This window comes from Lytechinus variegatus, chromosome 17 (genome assembly GCF_018143015.1).
Source record: "Lytechinus variegatus isolate NC3 chromosome 17, Lvar_3.0, whole genome shotgun sequence".
In the NCBI taxonomy this organism is placed as follows: domain Eukaryota; kingdom Metazoa; phylum Echinodermata; class Echinoidea; order Temnopleuroida; family Toxopneustidae; genus Lytechinus; species Lytechinus variegatus.
In genome coordinates this window covers 19,390,958-19,413,636 of record NC_054756.1, presented here as the reverse complement: position 1 = coordinate 19,413,636, position 22,679 = coordinate 19,390,958, and the positions used below count along the sequence as shown (strand labels likewise).

Below are 22,679 nucleotides of genomic sequence, written 5' to 3'. Positions count from 1 at the left end.
CACTGCTGCTATATTGAACCGCGTGATGCAGGTGAGACGGCCAGAGGCATTCCACTTGTTGGATCTCTATATCCCTTTAGTAATATTTTAGACCTACCTGTATTACTTTACTTCCCAATAGGTGGGACACTATAGTGTATTTTCATCTCCGTAAAATACTGAGATGAGCCAAAGTGCAGTAATTTTTAGGGGCACTAGATCAAAGGCACTTAAGAATCAGAGTTACATGACGAAGAGCTTTCTTTTTCATAGTTTATTTCTTTCTTGGGGGAGGGGGTTGTACCTTTCTTTCCTTTTTCATCTTTCGTCATAAGGGAAGGGGGTGCCCCAGTAGCCACAATGCTTCCGCACATGTATAAATCACGGAACCAACGATATGAATTTACCACAGGTTGTGTGTGTAACGCTCAATGTAAATTTTTAATATGGTAATGTCTACATGTCGACTAGGTCTGTAGACCACACAGTCTCAATCAGTTCGGGACAAACATTTCTTAACTTACAAATGGAAATCAACCAGGGCGAGATGTTTCTTACCAAGTTGTCTGCACACGACGTCAGCACTGTCTTTGTTGAATCCATCAATGCACACGGTTCCCCAAGTGGTGTTGCTCCTCACCTCAACCCGACCTGAATTTCCTGCCCCTCCTCTTAACCTCACATCGCCATCTGAAAATAGTGAAATCAAATCAAGAGGGCATTGATAATGGTATGGATGAAGGGTTTAACTATATATTCTATCTTTACTTATTCTAAATCAAAATAACAAATGAAAGAATCGTGACAAAGATGCTCATTTTTACACATGTTGACATTTTTGTTTATTTATTTCTGAAATAAAGTCTGGGACGTTTTGGCCCATCATCAACTTTTGGTTGAAAGGGACGGTACCAAGCAGTGGCCAAGACATGTCTTCTTTAGTACGGGGGGGGGGTGGGTGCATATCGACCAACTACATGATGTATGACAGTGAAAGAGCATACCACAAAGACTACGCACCTAGATGCCCGGAACCCAAGACCATCTCTTTGCTGGCCCGATGAAGGCCCGATGACGAAGGGCCGAAAGTTTGCCAAATAAACATATAATATATATACATATGTATTGTGTGTGTGTGTGTACCCATAGGTGTGTACAGTGAGGGAAGGAACGAACAAAAATGGAGGGGCATGCAGAAATTGCATGTATATGGCGGGATTTCGAGCGAGCGAAGCAAGTAAAAAAAATATCGACCTAATAATACTAAAAGTTTGTGGTAGACTTTGACATGATTTTCGGAAAATAAATGAGTATCTGAATATTTTTTTTTTATAAAAACGGCCAAAATCCATTTTTTGGTGAAATAGAGTTAGATATGTGATTTTTTCCTTAAACAATGACTCATCTTGTGCAAAAATTGTGAATCAGAATTCATCTCAGAAATGCCTTAAAGGAAATATATATGCACCCACACACACACACACACATATATATGTTATGTATATGTATATTTATATATCTTTTTATTATTTGACAATGATGTTGTTTAATCGTTGTGACGGATTAAAAGTATTCATCTGAATCTTTAACTTTATTCAATGTTAGATTATTATTATATTTCCTTTTTTGGACATGAAGAGACAGGTATTTTTAATATTGATCAAATGTTACAAATGTTTTATTTTGGACCTGGTCTAAAATGTTTAAAATGCAAGAACTTGAAGCTCACTTGCAGATTTCTGTGCTTCTGTGTTAATTTGGTATAATAATACCCTGTGAGTGTTTCAGAGAGTGTGTGAGGGGTGTCTGGGTGGGTGTGAGGAAAAAAATAGCTCCTAAAATAAAAATAATAATAATTCCTTTGCTAATGTGCGTGTGTGGATGTGGGGCATGCAGGACTGGTTCATGATTGATGTTTTCTTTATAAAATTTACTCACAAACACAAAGTCTTACTGTTTTGAGAATCCCCCCATTCACTAGCAAGCAATAAAACAAATTATGCCCATTTACATAATCGTTTTACGTTTAAGGTCGGTCCCAGGCGTAAATAATCATATCTGATTGATACACATGGGGACGCCCTCTGTATTTATTCTTGTCTTTCTATTTAATTAACAAAATAAAGGGAAGGATCATACCCCCCCCCCCTATTCTTGAACTGCTGTTTGTGTGCTTAAGACTTCTTGGTGTCATGGATGGAGGAAGAGGGAACTGTAAAACATGAATGATACATCATTTTGCATACTCTGTCTTTTTTATTTATTTATTTTAGTATTTGCAACGCCTACACATGTCCGCATATTTAACACCCCCACACACCCACCCCTGCTCGCTCAATACACATCAGCTATGAAAAAACCTAAAATACAAAAAGATAAGTGACACTGTTTGTCTGATGTATGAAACAAATATCTTGTGTATCATTTTCATACATTCAGTAGTACAGAAGTATATGAATGTAAGAATGACCCAAGTCCATATGATTCTAAAAACGTCTCAAGTCCACCAGACAAAATGCCTCGGCCACAATTTGCGTGACTATTAATACACTAAAATTTGTTTAACGATGTTCTCTGATGTATCTAGGCCGAATATACTTTAATTGCCCAAATCTAATAACAATCATTTCTTTCGATCTTTCTCGAAATGACCTCTAATGGACTTGGGACTTTTTATATTCATATACTCAGTTTTGTTTTACCGTTTGAGCTTCCCCTTTTTTTAATGCAAGGGGGCACGCGCACTCCAAGCCAAAGCTATCAGTGAGTGTATGGTGTGATTTACATCTTCGTGTGAATGTAGTGTTGAGGGGGGGGGGGTGTAAATTTAGAACTAGTTCTGCTCTGTTACAGCTCCTGATTTTTATAACCTCTGTTGCGGAAAACTAACTTCCCATACAATTTCTAATGTATTTTTACATACGTATAGATTATATGTGTCCATTTTTATTTTTCATTGTATGGGGGAGCTTGATGTAAAATTATTTTGGTAAAATTAAATACGGTGAGCGATGATATCATGTTGAAGCTTGGTTTCTGCAAATCATTCATGAACATTAATTTCCATATGTTGTGAAATCTAAATAGAAGTTCGGGGCTTAGTTTAGTTTTCTTAGTATGCTAGAGTTTTAGTCATTTCATGAAATCATTATACACCTCCAGTTTTTATAATTGATTTTGGAGGAAATCCTCAGTTAAAACTTGTTGAAAAACATGTAAATTATTGTCTGTACAGATATGCCTATACCCTCCTACCATCTTTTTTTTTCGTTTTGAATAATACAGAGAGCAAGTGAAGCGAGGGAGCAAAATTGACTTTTATGACTTGACTTCATCGTCCACGTGCACGTGCAATGCATAAAAATCACACATGTATGTTCATGGTGAAAACAATAACAAGCAATAAGATGATGATGATGTACCAAAAACTATGACTTTATACGATATAATGAATGACATCACACTTTAATTCACTTTGGAACCTTAGGGTATGCCCCCCCCCCCTCCGCTGTCTACGCTCCTGGTACAAAGGTTTACAAAAATTGACTCAACACCTTTGTATTGTGGAAAATTACGGTTTCCGATCGTCATGTGATCCCCGTTTATTGAATACACAGATAGAACACGGGACATTTTTTCTTCTTCTTCTTGAGTATCATGGTTGATTTCTCATTAAAAGAAAAATCGGATCAAGTGAATAAGACATATCATGAGCTTATCATTATTATGAAAATACAAAGATTACAAACATTATAATGGCAGCGTCATAGAAAACAAAAGAAGAAGAGTTTATACAAAGACCAATTTCTAGTGCAACCCCCCCCCCATCCCGGATAATGAGAATAGATTAAAACATGGCATAGGTTCAAACAAACAGTAATTGATTGTCCACCCTTTCACCAAGAAACTGAATTTTCAAGTAGATATTTTACAAAATTTATTTGAAGTGCATTCAGCTTGAAGATACATATACATGCGGTTATTGGAATTATACATGTATTTCCGTATGTGGCAATTAAGTGGAATCAAAAGAAAAATGCAATTTGAGATGCTGAGCCGTGGACCGCTGGTAAATGCGGAGAGACAAGCGTCCTGCTGCTTGATTGATTTATCATTTTTGGTTTCATAACTGACTTTTAGTGGGTGAACTTAGGCAATGCATTTTATTCAGATTTGAAAGTAAAACCCCATTTTCCATCTTAACAAATATAGTTTTCTCCATCACTGCATTGACTTTAGCAACGGATACTGGTAATTGGGCTATGAATCATGTGAATCTGATAACCATGATAACACATATCATGGCGGAGTGGTGGAGGGTGATAATACAGTTAAGTTCAATAAGAGGGTAATACATGTATAGTAAACCTTCTTACTAATAGCATACTGAATTTATGTTACAAGTAAGTCTGCAGAGTGTAATGGGGTGTGTTTGTGTGGGTTTGGGTGCTTCTGTGTGTTTGTGTGTTTCTGATGAGGATTGGGACTTTTAAAGGTTTATTTCTTGTATATTTTACATATTATGTATTTTATAATTTGTACGTATTTTGATTAACAGGGCCCAATTGCAAACCAGCTTTTTATCTTTGTTAATGTTTTTATCGTGTACAGCTGAATTTGTCACCCTGTATGAAGATGTGAAATAAATAAATAAATAAAATAATAGAGCTATTAGCATGCTTAATGCAGGTATATTTACAATAACCGAGTGATCTCAGACGGCAGACTAGATAAAAAAGAAAGTCTGGGATTCGACCTCTGGCCACTGCACCATTTCCCCTTGAGCAAGGCGTTTTATCGACAGTGTTCATTTATTATATACGATTAGCATTATTGGTAACGATATTCCGAGGCGGGGGGGGGGGGGGGTAATAAGCTGCAGTATGACGATGCCCCCCCCAAAAAAAAAATCCACACACTTGGCACAAGCTAGTGCATCAAAAAAGCACCCCAAGCTGAAAATATTATGTACATGGACACATAACGAAAATTCAGACAACCAAAACACTGAAAATTTAATGAAAATCGGACAGAGAACTAAAAGAAATGTCACAGTAAAGATTTTCATATTTTCATTAAAAATAGTTTTATGCATGTGTTCCTAAATATTCAATGAGCAAATTGATGATGTCAAGTCCCCACTTGTTCTTTTTTATCATGAAGATATGTTTATTCAAATTTTGTCATCCAAGAATAAAAAAAGATTGACCAATGCATTAGATATTCATTGATGCAACTTATTTTATTATGAAAGTAGTAAATCAAACAAACATGTATATATAAATACATAAAATAATCATGATTTCATATAGTGACATAACAAGCGTTGCAGAGCGTTGTAGCCCAGTGGATTAGTCTCCGGACTTTGAAACAGAGGGTCGTGGGTTGAATCCCAACTATGGCGTAATTTCCTTCAGCAAGAAATTGATCCACAATGTGCTGCACTCAACCCAGGTGAGGTAAATGGGTACCTGGCAGGAATTTATTCCTTGAAACGCAGCGCGCGTAACAGCTGCACTGCTAAAGCCAGGGTAATTACGCTGCATATACTGTAGAGCGCTTAGAGACTTCTGACAAAGTAAGTGTTAGGCGCTATATAAGCAAGTATAATTATCAATTATTATAAGAAAGAGGAATATGGGGACATGACATCATCAGCCACCTAATGAATATTCATGACGACGTGTTTTCTCAAAATATTGCTAAACTTTAATAACTTTGTTATTTGTTATCATATTTTCATGAAATTTCAGACATTCTGCTGAGTGAATTTTACTCTACATGTAGTTATTTATTTAGATAAAATATTTTCTGTCGGTAGTACTCCTTTAAACTGCAGACAAAATAATCTATGATACTACAATAAACCCAGAACTGGACTTTGAAACATCCATATTTTGAAAAACATCGGTTACCCCCGATGTATTGTATAACCTTCTTCATTTTACCATTCAACTGTAACTTGGTATTGTATTCATACAATACCCAGTTATAATATGATTCAGGTTTTTACTGTGTTTGTCACGGGGTGTGTAACAAGAGATTTTCGTTTTGGGTTATTTGATGAATAAAATAAAATATGCATTATATTCTTTCCTTTCAATGAACCTATACAAACTCAGCAAGTTTAAATAACTTGCGCGTTTTCAAGCGTGGACTACGCACGTACATGCAATCCAGAACAAAACATTGACATCTGCAGGTATGCCGTAGATGCTGCATGATACATGTATTTAATAAGTACAGGTATTAAAGAAAGAACCCCCTCCCCTCAAATGTGGCTCCCTATGCGGGGGGGGGGGGCACTTCCATTTACTAGTGGATACCATGTGCGACCATGGGGTCTCGAAAAGCACCCTAAACACGTATTTTCCATATTCTGAAAATGCACCCCTTAACAAGTATTGGCGTGTGAAACCCTACCCTGAACAAGTATTGGGAACAAAATGATACTCTTGCCAAGTATTCCCTAAAATGAACCCCTAAACAAGTACATGAATATGTTATTGCTATGTCACGGGTCCTTCGGTCGTTGGTTTTACCATGGCGACCCCACCTTCCACGCCTCGTGCAAATCGGACTCTAAACACGTAGTGTTGGGGCAAAAAGGACATCCTTTATAAAACATTTTAATTTTGTTTTATCTTCCCCGCAAATTTGACCCTAAACACGTAACTTTCCTAGCAAAATAGATACATGTACCTTTTTTTTCAATATTTTTGTGTTTTTGACACCCTTATCGCGTTACCTACGTAACGTGCCCTGTCGTGAAAAAGGCATCCTTTTTACGTGTTTTTTGGTCGCGCATGGTATCCACTCGTCAATGTAAGCCCCCCCCCCCCTTCCCGGATGTTCGCCTTCGAAGGTAAATATATTATGACTATCATTACCATTATCTGTAAGAACAAAACAAATTGTACATTGATATAATGATATAGATGCTCGGCCTACGAATTCTGATTAAAGCGATTATGACAATACCGCTATTAAAGAATGACAAGACATAAGTGATGTTGTGTCTCGCCAACTTGCGAACGTAACTAGAAATATCGTGATTTGCAAGGGTACGCAACAGAATTGTATCAAATGTTTACTATAAAATAACTGGAATGGAATAACATTTGTCTTAAGAGTCTTGCATGTAAACTTTAGTCCAGGGGAGGGGGGGGGGGTGTTACACCCACAAATGTAATAATCGCCCACAAATGTAATAACGCCCACAAATGTAATAACACTTTACCCACAAATGTAATAACGCCCACAAATGTAATAACACTTTACCCACAAATGTAATAATTTTTGATCGCCCACAAATGTAATAACACTTTACCCACAAATGTAATAACGCCCACAAATGTAATAACACTTTACCCACAAATGTAATAATGCACTTTACCCACAAATGTAATAATGACTTTACCTACAAATGTAATAAATTTGAAGTGATTTTTGGCGAATTCGTTATAAACTAATATCCTATATTAATGCGTTCATATAGCACAAAAGTTCAAAGTCTTTTTCCAGACCCGGTTAATGAAATATTACAGTACAAGTCCAAGTCTTTTTCCAGACCCGGTTTTTCAAAATTATAATATACGTCCAAAGTCTTTTTACCAGACCCGGTTGTTTCAAAATTATAATATACGTCCAAAGTCTTTTTTCCAGACCCGGTTAATTAAGAAATTATAATGCAAGTCCAAAGTCTTTTTTTTTCAGACCCGGTCGTTTCAAAAGTTATAATATACGTCGGTGAGGGGTAAAGACAACACTCTATAAAGCCCAATCATTTTAAGTGGGTTTAAGTTTGAAGATTGGTCCCAGCTGTCATTTTTTTTCAATATTTCTTTATCTTTTAAATAACCGGGTCCAGACGAAAGACTAAGCATAATACTCGTGTTATTCCACAAGAATAAGAATATGAGTCTTTTGTGTTAGGATTGTTTAAATCATTTTTAAATCACCGGGTCTGGAACAAAGACAACGCTCTAAACATGTGCTTTAACATGCATGGTCTTAATTTGGAGGATTGTTGGTTCTTAGATTCGTTGTTGGGGGTTGAGTTTTATTGATTTTTTATTCCTGAAATAATTGTGTCTGGAGGAAAGTCGATCTTCGACAATCGGTCTTCATGTTGTTCCACAGTGATTAGATTATTGGGTATTCGTTTTAGAATATTTGTAAAAACTATTTTATTTTTCAAATAGTAACCAAGTCTGGAGAAAAGATGTCTGCTTTACCCACGCGTTATTACAATGTTTTGTAGGGGTAGTAGTATCATTAAAAAAAGACATATTTTTACTGGGTGAAACTTTGGAAATTTGGTCTTAGATTCGAAGTTTTTCAGTTACTTTTTTTTGATAGCCGGGTCTGGAGGAAAGAGTACGTTTTAAAACTCCTGTTATTCCACGAGAATAAGAATATAAGGTCTTATGTTAGAAGATTAATTCTTTTTCGTAACTGTTTTAGGTCTGGAATAAAGACAACACTCTAAACCTCTTTTAAAACAGGTTCTTAGGTTGAAGGTTTGTTTGGTCTTAGACTTTGATTTTTTTATAATTCTTACTATTAGCGTTTTTTTTTAAGAAAAAAAATGGTCGGGCCGAAAGACTACGCTATATCTAGCATTAATAAGATTATGGGGGTCTTTATACTGTTTTCAAACTGTTATTCATAATGTTTAAATAACAGGTAACCGGGTCTGGAGAAAAGACTACGCTTGATTCTCAATTTACTCTTAGTGCATTTATTCACAAGATACACCGTATAAGTTGAAACAACAACAAAGACATCAATTCCACCAGTTTTAATTAACTGGGTCTGGAGAAAAGACTAAGCTCGATTCCCATTTTTTTTCCACAGGAATATCATTATCGTATCTTAGTTTGGACATATATTATAAATTTTGAAATAACTGGGTCAAGAAAAAGACTTTGGACTTATTAAAATTCTTGAAACAACCGGGTCTGGAAAAAAGACTTTGGATTTATGTTATAATTTTTGAAACAACCGGGTCTGGAAAAAAGACTTTGGACTTATATCACAATATTTTAAACAACCGGGTCTGGAAAAAAATACTTTGGACTTTTATTATATTTTTTTAACAACCGGGTCTGGAAAAAAGACTTTGGACTTATATCACAATTTTTTAAACAACCGGGTCTGGAAAAAAAGACTTTGGACTTTTATTATATTTTTTAAACAATCGGGTCTGGAAAAAAGACTTTGGATTTATATTATAATTTTTGAAACAACCGGGTCTGGAAGAAAGACTTTGGACTTGTACTTTGATGTTTTATTAACCCGGTCTGAAAAAAAAGACTTTGCACTTTTGTGCTAGATGAACGCATTACTAGAGGATTTTAGTTTAGAACGGATTCGCCAAAAATCCCTTCAAATTTATTACATTTGTGGGTAAAGTCATTATTACATTTGTGGGCGATCAAAAATTATTACATTTGTGGGTAAAGTGTTATTACATTTGTGGGCGTTATTACATTTGTGGGTAAAGTGTTATTACATTTGTGGGCGTTATTACATTTGTGGGTGCAACAGGGGGTGGGGCAGCCAATGATATTGCTGTACACATGCGTGACCCCCCCTAAAAAAAAACGCGTTTAATTTTATTTCAGTTTTGGACGTGCGTCGCGCGTGTACTCGTTAAGGGTATACAAAAAACACCGATTTTAAAAAAGGTGGTCTTGAAAAACGGGTCAATCGCGGGGTCAAACGTATTTAGGGTATCTTTTCTCCAATTTTTTTGCCCGGGGTTATATTCTGGCGACAACGCGTTTTAAAACATGTTTTAAAACACTCCGTTTAAAACCCTGATAGGCATCCTTGATTAATTCACCGGCAGTGATTTTTTTTTTTTTTTGGGGGGGGGAGGGGAGCTGTGACCTTAAACATAGAACTTCTAAGATTTGTTTTCCTCCACAGGATAGGCTCGATCGATCCCCTCTCAGCAATGCATTATGGGTATAGCATTCGTATCCACTTGGTCTACGAGCACAGTCATGGTCTGATTCTCAGGTTGAACATCATGATGTTTAAACCTATAAGCACGTGGTCTACAATCGGCGGACTCAAGTTTGGTCCAACTGTCTTGTTATCTAGTATTCATTTCGTCTACATGTCACTGCTATTTAGTCTAATGCGCAGATGGTTTGATTTCCACCTCTTTTGCTTCTGCACTTTGGCAAAGGAAAAAGTGGTCCACTAACAGTTCGCCTAATCATACTGACTACTTGGTGTAGAGTCTAGACCAAGGGGATAACGAAATGGGTTTCACTGGAATTTAGACAAAGCTGAGCTAAATGTCAATTAGACCAAATGTTAAAGGACAAGTCCACTCCAAAAAGAACTTGATTTGAATAAAAAGAGAAAAATTCAACAAGCATAACACTGAAAATTTCATCAAAATCGGATGTAAAATAAGAAAGTTATGGCATTTTAAAGTTTCGTTTATTTTCAACAAAATAGTTATATGAACGAGCCAGTTACATCCAAATGAGAGAGTTGATGACATCACTCACTCACTATTTCTTTTGTATTTTATTATATGATATATGAAATATTTTTATTTTCTCGTCATTGTCATGTGAAATGAAGTTTCATTCCTCCCTGAACACGTGGAATTCCATTATTTTAACATTTTGTGCTTCAGGCAAGAATGTCGTAATCGTCAAATTCGTAAAAATTGAAATATTGTATGATTCAAACAATAAAAAACAAAAGAAACAGTGAGTGAGTGACATCATCTTGTGCTTGTCTGATTTTTCTCTATTGATTCAAATCAACATTTTTTCTGAGATGGACTTGACCTTTAAGTAGACGATGTAGTATGTTGTATATATCTCCGAACTAGGCATGCTAGGCATGCTAGGATTGATACAAGTGGGACATAGGTATAGACCGAGTTGGTGGAGACTGATTGGCCATTACATCGCTTTCTATAGGTTCATCTTATTTATGAGGAAGTAAAAGTAAATCAGGAACAAGTCATCTGAACACTTGTCTGGGATTATCATAGACCCCATACACATGATACAAAAGAAGACAGAGTCACGTGATGTCGGATAGTGGTCGAGGTATATCGAGGTGAAAAGTAATTACAATCATCTTCAGATCTTGAAAGCGATTTAGCTTCCTTTCGAGCGAATAGAAAGTGGTTTTCTATACATCATCTATTAACAAATAATAATGTGTTCGACTTTTGATGATGCTAGAATAAAAAGACAAGGCGATTGATATGTAATCAAAAGGAAAAGTAGAAGAGAAAAGGAAACGGAACTTCGATATGGAAAATCAAGTACTGCAAATTGCAGTCGACCATATAAAATTAAATATGCAACATATCTGGGACATTTTAGATGATCTGAAACAAATCATTTTTGGTAAGAGCAAATGATAACGTCAAAGAAATGTCAGGAACATGTCAAAAACAAAGTTTGACTAATTTGTGAAAAGCTGGGGAATGGGGGGAAACATTGGTGTTCGGAAGTTGACTAAAGTACGTGTATAATGGATTTCTTAGTTTGAACATGGAGGTAGGCTAGAAAGGAAGTTTCATTAGCATGGTAAATTACTCAAAGGTATGGTCCGGGCTGAAAATATTTATATCTAAATAAAAAGAGTAAAATTCACAGAGCAAAATTATGAGAATTTCATTAAAATCGGATAACAAAAAACGAAGTTATTTGAATTTTAAAATTTATTAATATTTTGTGAAAACGGTTATATGCACGTCGTCATGAATATTCATTAGGTGGGCTGATGATGCCACATCCCCACTTTCTTTTCCTTCTGTTATTACATGAAACCATATAAATGTTTCATTTTCCATATATGTGTAAATGATGCGTCTCCAGTATGATGAAATAAGTTGCGGCAATAAATAACTAATGCACTTGTTTCCTGATCCAATTGTTTTAGTTCTTAGAAGACGATTTTTGAATAAACCTAATTTCATGTGATAAAATAGAAAAGAACATGTAAGGAGATGACATCATCGGCCCGCCTGATCAATATTCATAAAGCCATGCCTAGAACCGTTTCACTGGAATAATGCAAACATGTAAAATTCAATAACTTTGTTATTTGTTATCCGATTTTGATCAAATTTTCAGCATTTTGCTTAATGGGTTTTACTCTGCTTATTGAGATATAAACATATCCAGCCTGAACCACCCCTTTAAGGTTTTACAATCTATATGTACATGCATATGACGTTAAAAAGAGAGTGCCGATCTGGGCAGTGAAGATGTGAGATCCAAACATTTGATGAAATATCACACCTTGTTGCATTTCATGAACAGCCATTATCAATTTGTAACCAATAAGTGCAACCTATACATTATGATCATGTCGAAATTTACAGAAAACGGAATCATGTTTTTAAGTCATGATTATCTTCTTGACCAAGAAATCTTACACGCTTGCTCTTAAAAATTCACAGAGCAAAACGCCGAAAATTTCATCAAAATCTGATAGCAAAATAATAGCGTATAAAATGTATAGCGAAGTTATTGAATTTCATAATTGAGCAATAAATTGTGAAAACAGTTATGTGCACTTCGTCATGAATATTTTATTAGATGGACTGATGATGTCACATTCCCACTTTCCTTTTATAACATGGAATCATGTTTCATTTGTCATGAATGATATGCCTTCCTTGTAAAAAATAACTTGCAGCAAATGATATCTTAAGCACTAAATCACTTGTTATTCCAATATTTTTTCTTGAAGGAAAAGTAAATGAATAAACCTTATTTCGTATAATAAAATACAAAAAAAACACGTGGGGATATACCATCATCAGTTTGCTCGTTGAATATTCATGAAGACATGCTTAGAACTCTTTCACCGGAATAATGCATTTAAAAAAATACCACAACCTTGTCATTCCTTGTCCGATTTTTATCAAATTTTCAGTGTTTTGTTTGTCTGATCCTTCTTCGTCTGTTCAAATCATAAACGTTTTTGCCTGGAGTGCCACTTTAAGTATTCCTCGCTCAAATACCTCGTTGATTTCAATATCATTTTTTTTATTGATTGGTGTAACACTGATTCAAGCAATGGCCACAAGACACGTTATAACATCACTCCACATCAACATTCCTATCCATTCCCACATTATGGACATATGGTATAAAGTTTTAGATAATCATGATAAAAGACGGATGTGGTTCCGAATGATACTTTGGAAATAAAGGAAATGAAGTAGCACTTTAACCAATTAATTGAAATCCGACTAGTCTAATAATCCCGTCTTCCTTATTCTTTCTTCTTTCCTCGTCATCTTCTTTTACATTTTGTTAGCTATATGAAAAATATTAATAATAGGCTTGATCACTACCCAGCCACACTGTGGCAGCTGACACTGAAAAAGACTATACACTTCTACGACTGTACTTCCACTACTCAGACTATACTACTATACTGATACTAATTCTATGATTATTTCTACCATGTCTACTACTACTACTACTGCTGCTGCTACTACTACCGTGACTACTACTACTACATGTACTATTACTACTACTACAACAATAACTACTACTACTAATAATAATAATAATATTAATAATAATTGGCACTTATATAGCGCTTTATCAATCTGTTCAAAGCGCTTCACAATTATTATTACCCGGTCACTGGATTCATAGCATTCCAAGCAGCCTGTTAGGGGCAAACTTGCTAAACCAACCACAATGACGGTTGTTTCATACCGGTACCCAATTAGCACCTGGGTGAAAGTGGCAAAGTGTGGATTGACGCCTTGCCAAAGGGCGCTAGGCCATGGTGGGATTCGAACACACGACCCTCTGATTACAAGGCGATAGTCAGAACCGCTACACCACGGCGCTTAATTACTACAACTACTACGCGACTACTACTACTACTACTACTACTACTACTTCTACCACTTCTTCTTCTTCTTTATCTACTACTACTACACATACTACTGTTACTCCTCCCCAATTCCTTCTCCTATATAACCAATAACATATGAAACATTTTACTTGTAGGATATAGTGGCTGTTAAGGTGGAGATAATGGCAAAGATGGGATTTGCACTCGCAACCTTTCAATCATGAGTCCAATGTTGTAAACACTAAAAGTCATCAAGATCATAATTTTCATCATTATCTCTGTTGTCATTATTTTTGTCATCATAATCAAATCGGGCAGGTTATATGATGTAGGACTCTTCCCAAACCAGTAACAATTATTTATATTACTAGAAATGTTCTTCTATCTTCACTCTGTATAATATGTAGGACCTATTACAATATGGACATGAATGTACATTGGCCAATATCACAATTAAAAATAATCAATGTCAAGGTATCCAAATTATATCATACATACCTGCTGCATGAGTAAATCTGGAGAATCCTGAAATGACTACAATCAAATAAAATACCAACTTCATGTAAGTCCTAGGCCACCGTTCTGCCATCTTCATTGGAAATATATACATCCTGATCTATAACATCCAAGGCAGCAGGTTAGAAAAGTCAAACCTTTGTTTTGTCCTAAGGCTATTTAGTGTAAACAGAACTTCTGAAAGTGTACACGCCCATACACTGTAAAATTTGCTGTGACTGATCCGTAAATGGAAATTTTCATGTCTCTACACAACATCAATATGACTTCACTCATGAGAAGGGTAATGACAAGTCTAGTTAGTTAGTTCGTAGTTTTGAATCCAAAATTGCGAGAAAGATACTCCTGGTGAATCCATAACGCTTGACTTCTAATGCATTATTGGTAATGATAGCGAGCTCTTAAATGAATACCACCAATCCGTGTTTTGAATAGTCTTTCCACCGCCCGCGTGCAATGAGTAGCTACATGTATGAACGTTAATGTGCGATCGAGAGCTGACGGTTTGCAATTATTTTTTTTGCGGCGCGGTGACACCGTTACTTCATATGTGGGACCGTCCCATTGTAATCGGGCATCCAACCACGCCCACAGGACAATGGACAAGGTTCCAAATAGCAAAGAAAACTTGGGAATTCTTTTACATTCGTCATCAGTTTTTATCCCTGTGCATTCAAGCAAGAGTGCACAGTCGGATCAGTTTGCACACCTCGCGTTCAGTTCATACTCTGCTGTACTAAAATTATTAACACAACAATAATTTCTCTCTCATATTCTCTAGTCGAATGGTGCCAGAAAAAGGCACACCTCTCATACAACTGATGTGTTTAAATAAGAGTAAAGTATGGTCGGACTTGTGTACTTAAGATGGGCTTACAGCTACTGGCGGCCTTTAATTCTCAGAGCCTACACGAAAACAGCTCAACTACTTAAATATTGGATCCTATAACCATCTTACAGACATACATGTAATGCATAATTAAATGAGAGCATTTTGTGGTAATATGACACCCATTTGCTATTTATGCATCGTGTAATTTGTCATAATTATTTCCTCGTTCAGATAATGCAAATGTGCCTACTTATCGAGAACTTGTACCAAAACCAATTTTCTCACAGACGAGGCTCTGGGGGAAATACACCATAGCAATATACTCATTGGCGGCGGAAGCCAAAAATTTTAGGAGGGGACAACCAAAAAAATTTTGACAAGCAAAAAAAAAAAAAAAAGAAAGGTTCTCAACCAAAAAATTTTAGGGAGGACATAGGAAAATAAATTGACGTGTCCCCCCCTCCCCAAATTTAGGGGGGGACACGTCCCCCCCGCTTCCGCCGCCTATGAATATACTTTTCCATGTTTCCAATTTGTCATTTGATTACAATTCGTAATTGTTTGTATTTAAGCTTACCGTCTTTGTATCATCACCTGGTAATAAATACGATTATTATGTTTTATGTATCATTCATGTACACTAAGGATGTTCCAGGTGCCTTTTACTTTGTACATTTTATTCATGGCACGGCCCCAATGCAAATCAGACTATGTATCTGTTTGGGTTTTTTACCGCGTGAAAATAACATTTATCTATCTATCTATCTATCTCATGTATGCAACTGACACGCCTGCTGCCTGGGTCTTATGAAGTTACCTTGAATCTACCTTAAGTTACCTTGAAGACCGCAACTCCATTAAAGCGAGGCATATACACAGACAGTAACTGAATGTGTGTGAGGGTTATAAGGAGGTCCCATAAAGTCCATTTAAAAACCCAGGGTTGGCGGTTCTTTCTTAAAATTTAGGATCAATTAAAGAAATTGAAATCGTGTACAACATGAAGGATATATTGACCTGTACTGTTCTTAAGCTCCTAAAAATCTCTTTTTGATATAGCATTTACATATTTTTGGACGTCTTTAATGTCAGGGTCATGATGTTGAAAAGTTTTCCAGCTGATCCTGTAATTCTGACTAATTATGTTTGAATGAAATGAAATTGACCAATGCTTGGCACGTATTCCTTTTACGGCGGGCACACGGCTTGCCTTGCATAATGTGCATTGAAAATAAAGTGACTATTAGATACATGTAGAAGCGGAAGTATGTACAACCGCCTTGACCTTTAATATGACACTTTCAGGTCCTCATAGAAACTACCAATATTTCACCGATAGCAATTAATTGCATACAAGTTCGAATTAAATTATACAATTACAATCATTTATCATAACCCATCATTATTATACTTATATACCTCATTAACAACAAATCATGGTATATTTAACTTTAATACATGGCAGTATGTTTCATTATTAAACTATACAATGCTATATGAGTTAAACAATATCGGTCACCAAGTAGCCACTTTTTGCATTAGGGTTAATATATGGGAAACAATAATTCATTATTTAAGAAACAATACCAAGTGTTTGACCAATTCCAGTTTTGGTTTTGAAGGTAACGTGCAAATCAACCTTCTAAAGGTTTACACACACACACGCATATATATATATATATTTATATGACGAAGAGTGTGATTTTACATTTTACCATTCATTTTTGAGAGCTATGCTCCTTTTAAAACCTACGATTTTATTGCTACGGCATTTTCTGAACTATTTGTGATTATTTAATTCCATACAACAAAGCAGACTATTTTTACAATTTGAATTAATTTATACATGTATTTATATAGATGTATATATATATATATATATATATGTGTGTGTGTGTGAGGGTGTGTATGTGTGTGTGTAAACCTCTAGAGTAAGTTAATCTGCAGACTTTCCAAATCATTATTGTACGACAACAACCTCCCTACTTTTTTTCTAGTCAAACGCGCCGATCTATGATTCGGAATGAAAGAGGGGGAGACAAGAAAGTGCAAAAAGAATATTTGAATTAAATCGGCGCCACATTGTAGGCTATGTAGAACTTCGCGCGCACAAATCGACATCTTTCATGTTTCATAGGGTTTTTTTATGCCAAGTTTAATGGTCGTATATTTTTTAAATGTTATATAAACAAATATTTGCATTGCATTTTTTTCTCGTTTACATTATGGGGGGGGGGGGGCAAATCGATGCGTATGTCCGCCAATACTTTCATTAGCCGAGGGGTGGGGGAGGGAGGGGGCGATCACTACTCTCCTTCCCCCATCATCGACGCCTCTTTTTATAACAATATGCCCATCATGAGGTCTGATTACTTACTTTCTCAAGAAAAAAAAGTACCATATTTGGGACTGTTGTGAAAGACTAAAATAACGAAACCAACACAGAGTTATTGCGGCTGTGGCAATTTATTGCAAAATAATTTCACAAGGAAAAGGGAGACATGTTTGCAGCAAATCATATTATGTGGTACTTACATGACTGAAAAAAATCACCGGCGGGTTATTGGTTGACTACTGATATTTTGGGGTGAAAGTTTCATGATCACTAACATAATCTCAGCTCCTTTTCGGAAGACATGTGCATTCTCCTATCCCAGGATAGCAGGATGGATTATTATTGATCTGCCTTAAAGCTTTGTTCGAATCGTTGATTGACGCATTTTCCAATGAAAAATAATAAAATGATAGAATTTGGTGAAGTAATTTTGTATTCTTGCCCGTTTCTATAAATGAAAAAAAAAATCATTTTTTTTTTAATATTTCATTTACTACTTAATCGAACAGATGGGATGTCTCTGGCGGTCTCTTCTGCATCACACGATTGAACATAGCAACAGGGCTGACTTTCAAAACAAATAAGATGAATAATTATCCAAAAAAAACCACCATTCATGTGACCTACAACTCATGTCAGATGATCAGTGATCCTTGATCAACTCTTACACCCAAGTTTCATAAACTAGATTCATGTACTTTCAAAGTTAGAATATCACATCTAAAACTTAACCTTGGTTAGGATTTCAATGTTAATAACCAAAACATCGTCAAAGTGCATGGACCCTAAATGACATTTGACCTTGCTCGTGTGACCTGAAACCTATGCAAGATGAACAGTGGTACTTCATTGCCCTTATCAAATTGACAAAATAATAGTCTAATTGAGACAACATTGCAAATGTTATTATTTTATTAGGATTGCGAGCAGATATGTGAAGTCATTTGCAACACAGTGCTAAGTTGAGTGGGCATGCATCCACACAAGCTACATGTATTTTGAATATTTACACCGTAAATGTTCTAAAATCAACAATATAAAAGAAAAATATGATCAATACTACAGCTCTGCACTGCAAAAACTCAGGTGCTGAGTTACCACCAGCTCGTAATCTACATTATGACCACAGCAGTGAAGTGTTAAACAACGACAGTTTGGTTTTGTTCTAACACCAGATAGGTGTCTATACAACGTCAATTAGTGTAAAAGCATCATCGCTTTGTTTTTTGTGTTGTTTCAATACTGTTCTTTGGTATGGACATGGTAGAGATTACAGGTTGGTGGTAAATGTGTCATAATAACCGTGATTCTTAGAAGAATATGCGTGCATGTTTAGATTAGTATTTACCCCGTTGACTTAAAGTTCTCCCGGAGTCCAAAACTCTATAAAATATGAATTTATTCTATATACATAACATAGCTAATTTGATAAGGGGGTTAAAAGGTCCATATATCGACGGACAACCATAATGGAATTATGAGTGTTTGTTTTTATAAATATAATTCAACACGGTATGCGGATATATTACCTTGAACTGCTGACAATTCTTGGACTACTGAATGGCATGTAATTCATTTTAAATATTCGAATGACACGTCACTTTTCCTTTATGTGAGCACTACTTACATTTACACAAAGTCCATAGAAGTAAGAAATATTTGCAAATTCATTGACAGGAAACATTTTTACAACACTTATTTACAATTTTATTATTTTCTGCATGTTTTCTTATTCTTATTATTATTCCCCAGATAAATCACAATGTAAAGGGGTGTCTTCTTCATAACTGATGCAGGATGAAGAATAACAATATTGAGAAAAAATTATGAATACAGAGATTTGAAGTTGCATTTAGGCGTTTGCTCATTTAACTAATTAAAATTGGTAAATTAAGAGAGAACCCATCAGAACAAAAATACATCACCTCAATAACTTCATCAGAAATCCATAATAGCCAATATTTCAATGACAAGACAGTGGAAACAGTACACGTGTTTGCTATATTTTACATGTGCATCTAAACAAGTAGCAACTACATCAAGAAAAACCAGTGGCGTAAATAGGACAGACAAAGATCTGATAACAAATAATGAAAGTATTGAATTTTACAGATCAACAATTATTGTGAAAATAGTTATAGACACGTCGTCATGAATATTCATTAGGTGGGCTGATGATGTCACATCCCCACTTTTCCCTTTTCTTACGTTATCACGTGAAATCAAAATTGTATCATTTTTTTACATGTAACAAAGAATAACAAAGCTATGGCATTTTAAAGATTTGCATTATTCCGGTGAATAAAATTTCTAGGCATGTCTTAATGAATATTCAATAAGCAAACTGATGAAATATCCCCACTTGTTATTTTGAATTCTATTTTATGACATTAGGTTTATTCATTCCCCCCCCCCCCGGAACAAAAAAAAGGATTGATAACTGATGCAATGCTTTGATATTCATCGCTGCAACTTATTTCATTATTTTCATATTTTCCTCACACATAGGTCTTGGAGTAAAGATGGACAAGACTTTTTTCCATGAGTTCGAAACTGTTGCCATGGTAACTGTGTAGGGAGGGGTTATCAATCACCTTTAGCGATAGTTCTAGCTTTTTTCATAAATAAGACAAATAGAAAACACGTGCCAATTTAATTTCATATAGCGTATGATACAAGACAATTTGGACAAAATGTAAGTTAGAGCAATTACGGGATCGGAGTTCGGTTCGGAAGTTTTGCTCCTAAAATCGGAATCGGTTCGGATATCGGATCGGAAGATATTCAAAAACAAAAAAATACATTAAAATTTGTATGTGGCCGGCGCGTGGACAAATGCGGCACGCTACACTGATGGCAGAATTTGTTTTGATCTCCGACAAAAGCGGAGGAAGAAGATGATGAGTTGTTTTGATCTCCGACATAATCGGAGGAAGGAAAATAAGATAATGACGTTCCAGCGCGCGACACTACCGCCGATCAACGATAGGCCTCTTCACTACAACATCGTGGTGATGGCGGAGGTAATCGTAAACTCTTAAAGGTCGCATGACCTCCCGAAAAAGAAGCATTATTATCCAGAGTTGTTTACCATGATATTCACCTTCTCTACAACATCATAGTGATGGCGGAGGTAATCGTAATCTCATAAAGGTCGCAGGACCTCCCGAAAAAGACGCATTATTATCAAGAGTTGTTTACCGTGATATTCACCTTCTCTACAACATCGTAGTGATGGCGGAGGTAATCGTAAACTCTTAAAGGTCGCATGACCTCCCGAAAAAGACGCATTATTATCAAAGAGTTGTTTACCGTGATATTCACCTTCTCTTCAACATATTCGATGTTGAAGAGAAGGTGAATATCACGGTAAACAACTCTTTGATAATAATGCGTCTTTTTCGGGAGGTCATGCGACCTTTTTGAGATTACGATTACCTCCGCCATCACTACGATGTTGTAGAGAAGGTGAATATCATGGTAAACAACTCTGGATAATAATGCGTCTTTTTTGGGAGGTCATGCGACCTTTATGAGATTACGATTACCTCCGCCATCACTACGATGTTGTAGAGAAGGTGAATATCATGGTAAACAACTCTAGATAATAATGCGTCTTTTTTGGGAGGTCATGCGACCTTTAAGAGTTTACGATTACCTCCGCCATCACTACGATGTTGTAGAGAAGGTGAATATCACGGTAAACAACTCTGGATAATAATGCGTCTTTTTTGGGAGGTCATGCGACCTTTATGAGATTACGATTACCTCCGCCATCACTACGATGTTGTAGAGAAGGTGAATATCATGGTAAACAACTCTAGATAATAATGCGTCTTTTTTGGGAGGTCATGCGACCTTTAAGAGTTAACGATTACCTCCGCCATCACTAGGACGTTGTAGAGAAGGTGAATATCATGGTAAACAACTCTGGATAATAATGCGTCTTTTTTGGGAGGTCATGCGACCTTTAAGAGTTTACGATTACCTCCGCCATCACTACGATGTTGTAGAGAAGGTGAATATCACGGTAAACGCATTATTATCCAGAGTTGTTTAACATGATATTCACCTTCTCTACAACATCGTAGTGATGGCGGAGGTAATCGTAATCTCATAAAGGTCGCATGACCTCCCAAAAAAGACGCATTATTATCTAGAGTTGTTTACCGTGATATTCACCTTCTCTACAACATCGTAGTGATGGCGGAGGTAATCGTAATCTCATAAAGGTCGCATGACCTCCCGAAAAAGACGCATTATTATCAAGAGTTGTTTACCGTGATATTCACCTTCTCTACAACATCGTAGTGATGGCGGAGGTAATCGTAAACTCTTAAAGGTCGCATGACCTCCCGAAAAGACGCATTATTATCCAGATTGGTTAACCATGATATTCACCTTCTCTACAACATCGTGAGGTAATCGTAATCTCATAAAGGTCGCATGACCTCCCGAAAAAGACGCATTATTATCCAGAGTTGTTCACCATGATATTTACCTTCTCTACAACATCGTAGTGATAGCGGAGGTAATCGTAAACTCTTAGAGGACGTATAGTCAGATAGTCGTAAATAATTATTACCTCGCATGTCAGCGTGTTCAACGAAATCTTATTTGCCTCCGCTTAAGATCAAAACATATCGTCTTTTCGTTGTTTTTCTTCCTCCATTTTTGTCGGAGATCAAAACAAATTATCACCAATTATCATTATCGTTTTGTTCTTCCCCGATTATGTCGGAGATCAAAACAAATCATAATCTTCTTCTCTACCTGCCTTTCCGCTAATATCACAGATAAAAACAAATCGTAATTTTCTTCCCCTTTATCTCCTTTTCCTTCCACCGCTTTTGTCTGAGATCTAAACAAATCACCAGCGCATTTTGACGGCAAACATGTCGCCACGTGTTTTTTTTTGTCTTATGTTTTGGTTTTTCCGATCCGATTTTTTCCCCACTGGTCGAAAATCGGAGTTCGGAAAAATGTAGAAAAAAGGGGAAAATCGGATCGGATCGGGAATTGGAATAAAAATCGGATACAACATTAGGACAAATTACATCCATGTTATTTGTTTTTCTTTTGTTGCCAGGTTTTGCTGTAAATAAACCTGATACGAAAAAAAAACCTGACACGCTGTAAGAA

The 22,679-nt window shown here is 36.1% G+C and overlaps 1 protein-coding gene across 1 annotated transcript in view; it reads right to left on the bottom strand.

The window, feature by feature from the left end:
• LOC121431297 overlaps positions 1–14,891 on the bottom strand; it is a 41,030-nt gene extending 26,139 nt beyond the window's left edge. The window contains exons 1-2 of the mRNA XM_041628807.1: positions 14,353–14,891; positions 538–669 (exon numbers count right to left, since the gene is read on the bottom strand). Coding sequence (XP_041484741.1) covers positions 538–669; positions 14,353–14,464 — 244 coding nt within the window. The 5' untranslated portion in view covers positions 14,465–14,891. The remainder of the gene's footprint in view (positions 1–537; positions 670–14,352) is intronic.
• Between the last annotated feature and the right edge of the window lie 7,788 nt (positions 14,892–22,679).